This window comes from Myiozetetes cayanensis, unplaced genomic scaffold (assembly GCF_022539395.1).
Source record: "Myiozetetes cayanensis isolate MyiCay16 unplaced genomic scaffold, myiCay2020 scf3, whole genome shotgun sequence".
Classification (NCBI taxonomy): domain Eukaryota; kingdom Metazoa; phylum Chordata; class Aves; order Passeriformes; family Tyrannidae; genus Myiozetetes; species Myiozetetes cayanensis.
The window spans coordinates 31,146,828-31,154,191 of NW_026087521.1; the positions used below are offsets into that span (position 1 = coordinate 31,146,828).

Sequence of the window (7,364 nt, forward strand, 5' to 3'; positions counted from 1 at the left end):
CGGCGATTGGCGCTGGCCGGAGCTCCGTGCCCCGTGCCCCGTGCCCCGTGCCCCGTGCCCTGTCCCGCTGGGACGGGGCCGGCAGGGAGCGGGACGGCACGGTGGGCCATGGAGCACGGGGAGGGTGACTCGCCGCCGGCGGCCGAGAAGAAAGGGACGGTGGAGGAGGATGACTTCGGCTATCGGCTCTTCCCAGACCGGAACAAGAAGCCGCAGAGCTTCCTGGTCCGCAGCCTCTTCACCTTCCACAACAGGTGCCAGGTGATGCTGAGGATGACCCTGGAAACGAGTAAGCGCTTCCCCGTGCTCCGGCGGGCCCGGCCCTGGCGCAGCGGGGCCATGGCGTGGGACTCGGGCCGCCCGTGTCCCTCCGCTGCGACCTTGTGCGGGTCTCGGGGCCGGAGCTGCGCCCCCTCCGCTGCCCCCGACCCCGGGGCGGCCGGACGGACCCCGGCAGGTGGCAGGATGGGGCTGCTGCTCTATGAACACGCTGGTTTTGTTTAACACCATTTCGAAAGTGGCCAAGAGGGCATTTTCTTTCCCTATCAGAAGGTCCTTCTCTACCTTTTTTTTCCTGAGAAATTTAGACGATTTGTCAATTTCTGTGCATTTGTACCCTTTTCACTGTGTGACATTGACTATGAGTGTTAACGGCAAACGATGGTCACTGTAAGTCACTCTGTTTATACTAGTAATAAAGTAACATCAAGAGTAACTTGATTCCTGAACAACTTTGACTCTCTATGCTGGGCTGCATCAAAAGCAGTGGGGCTAGCGAGTCGATGGAGGTAATTCTCCCCCTCTCTTCTGCTCTTATGAGACCCCATTTGGATTACAGTGTCCAGCTCTGGGACCCCCAGTGTAAGAAGGACATGGAAATGGTGGAGGGAGTCGAGAGAAAGGCCCTTCTCTCGAAGTTGGTAATGTGACTGGAGCACCTCTGCTACGAAGAAAGGCTGAGAGAGTTGGGGCTGTTCAGCCTGGAGAAGAGAAGGTTGTGTGGAGATGTCATAGCAACCTTCTAGTATCTGAAGGAGGCCTACAGGGAAGCTGGATAGGGAGTCTTTGTCACAAACTGTAGTGATAGGACAAGAAGTGATGGGTTCAAACTGAAAGAAGGGAAATTTAGGTTATATATACAGAAAAAATTGCTTACTCTGGGGATGGTAAGGCACTGGAACAGCTGTCCAGGGAAGTTGCAGGTGCCTCATCCTTTGGAATGCTCAAAACCAGGTTGGATGGGGCTCTGAGGAACCTGGTCTAGTGGAAGATATCCTTGCCCATGGCAGGAGTGTGGGACTAGGTTGTCTTGAAGGTCCCTTCCAACCCAAACCATTCTATGATTCTGTATCTCTTTACATAGTCAGAACTGTAACAGATGCCAATTGCATTGTATTGGGGTTAAATACTGCAAAGTATGAATTTGCATGTACAGTGCTTTTCTTGTTTGTTTTTTTTCTTTAACTGTGTTTATGTTTTGATTATAGATGACTTTCAGAACTTTTGTTTTGAATGTAGAGATTTAGAGAAATTGATTGCAGCAATGTTTTTCTAGATCCATATGCTCAACTACTCCTTGAGGCTATGAAGCAGTCTGGTTGGTATGTAAACTAATTTATCTTGATCTGTGTAGTAACATCACTACTGTAAGTAGTGACTGATGTTTTTCAGATTCTTTTCTCTAACTTTGTTTGTTTGTACCTTTCAGCACTGTCTTCAACGACCGGCACTTTTCTTGTGAAAACTGCGATGGCTGTGTCAGTGGAGGTTTTGATGCTGCCACATCTCAGGTAGGTGTTGGAGATATCCCCCTTTGGAAGGACTACAATTTTTTTAGTGTTTAAATTTACCAACACTGATATTTGAGTTAGTCATGAAAACAAGATAAATGAAAGATGTTCCATGGTAGTGAGGGGAGACCTCATTGCAATCTACAACTTCCTTGTGAGGAGAAGAGAAAGGGTAGGCACTGATCTCTTCTCTGTGGTGACCAGTGACAGAACCCAAGGGATTGTCCTGAGTTTGTATCATGGGAGGTTTAGGTTGGATATTAGAAAAGGTTTCTTCACCGAGAGGGTGGTTGGGCACTGGAACAGGCTCCCCAGAGACGAGGTCAGAGCACCAAGCCTGACAGAGTTCAAGAAGCATTTGGACAATACTCTCAGGCACATGGTGTGACTCTTGGGGATGGTCCTGTGCAGGGCCAGGAGTTGGACTTGATGATCCTTATGGGTCCCTTCCACCTCAGCATATTCTGTGTGATTTTATATTGGAACTAATATACTACATAAATGATAAGGCTATTAATGTTGAGAAACACTGATCTAAAGACCCTAAATGCTGTAGGTGGTGTGTTCTCTGAGAAGTATTGAAACGTGCTAAAACACTTCTTTTACCTCTTCTTCTGCAGATTGTTCTGTGTCAGAACAACATTCGTCAACAATCCCATATGAACCGTGTGGTCACACATGAATTGATTCATGCATTTGATCACTGCCGTGCACATGTTGACTGGTTTAAAAACGTCAAGCACTTGGCATGTTCAGAGGTAAGTTAAAATGCTTCTAATGTCATTTTATTAATTACTGCTGGTTATTAGGGATGCTTCATGTTATATAGTCTGTTACACACACTTCATGTGTTTTAATCCTGTTAATACATTTAGTTCTTTCTGTCAGGTCAACCTAAATAGCTTCATTCAGAAAACAAATACTTAGTTTTCACAAATATTAGTAAGTTAATGTCATATAAGTAGAATGATCACTGTGAGTGTAGCCATAGCAAGAAGTGGTTATTGACAAATGAGAGTAATTAGAAGTGAAAACATATTCACACATTATTCAAATGCTTATAGCATTCTTTTTCTCCCATGCAAATCTTGGTGTGTTGAATAGTTTTCACAATAGTACAGTAACCTTATTTTTGTTTAGATCTTTTTGGTTAACAACAAACTTGTCTTTTCCTGTAACATTCATTTTTTGAATAATTATGATATTGCTAATAGTACACTGTAGTTATGACTCCATGTCAATTGGATGGGGCTCTGAGCAACCTGGTCTAGTGGAAGGTGTCCCTGCCCATGGCAGGGGAATTGGAACTAGATGATCTTTAAGGTCCCTTCCAACCCAAATGATTCTATGATTCTATGATTTCAGAGCATATTTTCTACTTAAAAGGCCTTAATAATTGATGCTTTAGGAGGTGGAATTAAATGGAGCACAGGTTGTGAAGGATGCCTCTTATGTATGTGATGCACGTTCACATGCTTTTCTTTCATTTCTGATATAATCCATATTTTTTGGCCACAGAAGAACTCTTATGATTTGTCTTATGAAAGTTTATACTCATGACTTTGTGAATTAGGTATTTTTTAACTGTTTTTTTAAAAAATACATAAAAATATTATGATGGCTTTGTTTCCAGTTTGTTTGGGGTTTTTTTTGGTTGTAGTTTGGTTGGTTTGTTTATGTTTAATGAGAACTTATTTGATCTAGACTTTAAATGTGCACAAGTTTCACCTATTAACAGTATGTGAGATAACCAAAATTATCAGTTTGGAACTGAACAAATCAGATTTCATAAAAATTAATTTTAATTCATTAATTGAATTCATATTTGCTGTAGAAATGAGCTACTGTCATTATTATCTTTTTATAGATAAGACTTAATGAAGTAAGCTTATGTGGTATCAATAAAGCCATTCTGTATAGCTACCAGGAACCCACTGAGCCATTCTCTGACTTCCTCTCCTCAATGGTACAGGGGACAAAAGTAAGATTAAAAAGCTCATGGATCAGGATAAGGACATGGAGGTCATTCACCAGTTGCTGTCATGGCAAAAATACAGTTGACTTGGAGAAGATAAATTTAATTTATTACCAGTTAATGACAGAGTAGGATTGTGAAAAATAGAACTGAAAATACCTTCCCCCTCCCCTCAACTTCTTCCCAGGCTCAACTTCACTCCTTCATTCCTGGCTCTTCTATCTCCTAACCTGCCAAGAGGCTCATGGACACAGGGAATGTGAGCTGTGGTCAGTTCATAACACTTTGTCTCTACTGCTCCTTCAACTTCACACTGTTCCCCTGATTCAATATGCAATCCCTCCCACAGGTTACAGTCCTTCGTGAACTTCTCTATCGTGAGTCTTCCCCCTGGGCTGCTATTCTTCAAGACCTACTTCCACTTGAGTACTTTCCACAGCATACAATCTTTTGGGGATGGACTCCTCCAGCATTGCTCCCCCATGGCCCACAGCGCCTGACAAAATCTACTCCCACATGGGCCGCAGCTTTTTTCAGGGCACATCTGTCTGCTCTGTCATGGGGTTTTTCTGGGACTGTAGATATCTGCTCTAGTATGTTCTTTCACAAACTGCAGGGGCTTCTCTGATGCCTGGAGCACCTCCTTCTCCTCCTTCTTCACTGGTCTTGGTGTCTATGGGGCTGCTTTCCTCATTTTTCTAACTCCTCTGTCTCTGTCTACAGCTGCCCGGTAGTGCTTTTTATCCTTTCTTAAACGAGTCATCACAGAGATACAACCAGCCACTAATGGTCTCAACCTTGACTAGTGGTAGGTCTGTTTCAGAACCAGTTAAAGCTGGTTCTGTCTGACATGGAGGCAGCCACTTGTCCTGTCTCACAGAAGGTACCCTGGCAGGCACCTCACTGCCAACATTCTGCCATGTAAACCCAATACAGTAATTCAGAATTATTAACTATTGTCTATTATTTTTTTGTCTAGGCATTTACACAGTGCAGAATAAAGCATGCAAGCCTCAAACACAAGTTTAGAGACTATATATATAAAACAAGATTGTGCATGTTCTTGCTCTTGTTGAGATTATGTGTTTACCTAAAGTCTTTTGATACTTACTTTATTATATGGTGTTTACATATTTTGTTGATAGCTTTTTAATTCTTACCTTTAATATTTTCCATTCATTTATTCTCACTCTGGTACTTAATTGTAGGAAATCACGGTTTATTTACGTTTCCTGACAGACTGGGTAGGGTATGGAACAGTTGGCAGACAAAAGAAATTACAGTGTACAGAACAAAACAGTTAACAAGCTAAACCGTACATACTCATTTAAATTTGGCTTTTTGCAAAACAGATGGGTTACTGCTCTTCTGGGTATTGCAGCTGTAGTCTTTAAAAGGTATCTGCCTTTCTTCCTGACTCTTGTAACAGCTTCTGATATAGATTGGGGAGAATATTACTTTCCATGTTCTTCATGTTCATATACATATACACACACATACACACATACATATGATCTCTACTGCTCATTCATTTAAGCTTTAGGAATATGTGAGATGTACTTCCTGGAAAAACTTAAAGGTTGCTGTAGTAATATTTTGCAGTTCACTGAGACTGAGAGGGTGCATATAAAGGGTAACAGGTACTTAAGGAATTAAAGTGGCCTTGGGAATAATCTTCTCTACCAGCAGTCACCAGAAAAATACTGAAGAAAAAAGTGTTACAACTTTGTTGACATTGTATTTTTACATGTTTCTCTGATCTTCTGGCTTTGTATTTTTCTCAATAGATTCGAGCTGCTAATCTCAGTGGTGACTGTACATTGATCAATGAAATAGCCAGATTTAAATTTGGATTGAAAAGGCATCACCAGGTAAAGTTAAACTGTAAATGTTAAACTCTAATCATTTTTATGAGCCATCTCTACCTACTTGATCTCAGCCTTCTGCGCTTTCATACCTGAAAACATCAGACAAAGAAGTAGGGGGCTTGCTGTTTTCTTTTAACTAACCTTTAATAACCGATGTTACTTTTTTTTCCCCAGGATGTTATTTTTATTGGAGTGAAATTTCTGAATACTTAGTAATATTTTAAGGCAATATCACCAACAATGGATGGCTAATATAACTAGACAAAACCCAGGGTTTGCAGGAAATGTAGTAGAAATCCTTTATCCACTATAAGTGGATAACACTCTTTTATTTACAAGTCTTTGAAAACTGGAGGAAGCAGAAAGACAAGATTTCTGAATAACCATGTGTATTCAGTCTTACATGAATGAATTTTTGTACATAGTAATGAAGCCTACAGATACAGTCACAATTAGTTGCTCATGTTAGAGTGGCAGTAACTTGCAGCTGATGTTTACATCTTTTTTTATGTTTTTGTAGACAAACTCTAAGAAAAAGTTACCATAAAGAGAGGTATTGAATGCCAATAGAGAAGTTATTCCTTTATGTTTTATAGCATTTGAATTTGAAAATAACTACCTGGTATTTAAGTCTGTTTCTTCTGACATAGTTTTCTTGTGTCCAGGATAAGTTTTACAAATACTTGATACCTACAAAAAATGCCAAATTGCATTTTAATTCCTGTTCTAAGGAATGTCTTTTAATTATCACGTGGCCTAGGTGTACATGGAAAACTAAAACATGTAATTAACACAGGATGAAACTAAAATACTTTAATGCTTATTACAGGCACTGTTTGACTCTTCCATGATACAAATTTATCGCCTATATAGTAGGAGTTACTACTTGACAAAATCTGGAAAAAATTTATACTAGTAATGTCAGATTTTTTTTTATCTATTTCCCACTTTAGACTTGTGTACGAGACAGAGCAGTTCGTTCCATTCTGGCTGTTAGAAAAGTTAGCAAAGAAACAGCGGAAAAAGCTGTGGATGAAGTTTTTGATGCCTGCTTCAATGATCTAGAACCTTTTGGAAGAATCCCACACAGCAAAGCAGATGCAAGACGTGCTTATAGAGACTTTCAGAACAGAGATCGCTATAATGCTAATTTGTAGGAGCGGGGAAAGAAAACACATGAGAAGGTGTTAATATCGGACTGTTCTGTAACATCTGGAGTTACAGTCTATGCACACAGTGCTGGTGGAAAGGACAGTTCTGTCAAATGTATCAAATAATTTTGTAAACTTTTTTCAGGAGCCAACTTTCGTGGAAGTAAACAGGGTAAATGAACAAGACTAAAAATTATGTTTCCTCACCTGTTATTCCAGGAAGATAATTTAGTATGCCAAATGACTTGTCAAATAATGATCTGCTCATTTCAATGCACATTTAATTCTTCTTAGTCTGACTGACTAGGACTTGGTTTCTTAAAGTTTTGTTGTTACTAAATAAATCTTTTTATTTCCACCATCGTTGATATGCAGTCATGAAATTGGTGATCTTAATCACTCTATTTTAAAAGATGGGCACCTGAACTACAGCTTGAGGTAGATTTAATAACCATGGCTAAACCTAAAATTTAATAAACTGCCGCATTTGTTTTTGAGCACCTTCTGAAATTCTTGGGAGGTCTAACATTTGTTAGTGGTGGGAAAGCTTTTGTGACTGGAGTCCTTTATGCCCTGAATT

General features: G+C 40.3%; 1 protein-coding gene across 4 annotated transcripts; it reads left to right on the plus strand.

Annotated features, from left to right (window-relative positions):
• The first annotated feature begins 21 nt into the window (after positions 1-21).
• On the plus strand, positions 22-7,150 carry ATP23 (ATP23 metallopeptidase and ATP synthase assembly factor homolog). 4 transcript variants are annotated; one of them, XM_050324857.1, is made up of 6 exons: positions 22-289; positions 1,556-1,601; positions 1,709-1,790; positions 2,411-2,548; positions 5,553-5,636; positions 6,587-7,150. In XM_050324857.1, the coding sequence occupies exons 1-6, from the start codon at positions 109-111 to the stop codon at positions 6,788-6,790; spliced, it is 735 nt and encodes a 244-aa protein (XP_050180814.1). In that variant the 5' UTR covers positions 22-108; the 3' UTR covers positions 6,791-7,150. The 4 variants fall into 4 exon arrangements, with proteins under 4 accessions (XP_050180814.1, XP_050180815.1, XP_050180816.1 ...); XM_050324858.1 differs by having other exon boundaries at positions 35-254; XM_050324859.1 differs by having other exon boundaries at positions 130-261.
• Positions 7,151-7,364: the final 214 nt, after the last annotated feature.

Excerpts from the sequence above, each read along its gene's own strand:
- ATP23 (XM_050324857.1), top strand. The coding sequence starts at position 109 with ATGGAGCACGGGGAGGGTGACTCGCCGCCGGCGGCCGAGAAGAAAGGG. Across the intron at positions 1,791-2,410 it reads TTGATGCTGCCACATCTCAG|ATTGTTCTGTGTCAGAACAA; the intron begins GTAGGTGTTGGA and ends CTTCTTCTGCAG. Across the intron at positions 2,549-5,552 it reads AGCACTTGGCATGTTCAGAG|ATTCGAGCTGCTAATCTCAG; the intron begins GTAAGTTAAAAT and ends TTTTCTCAATAG.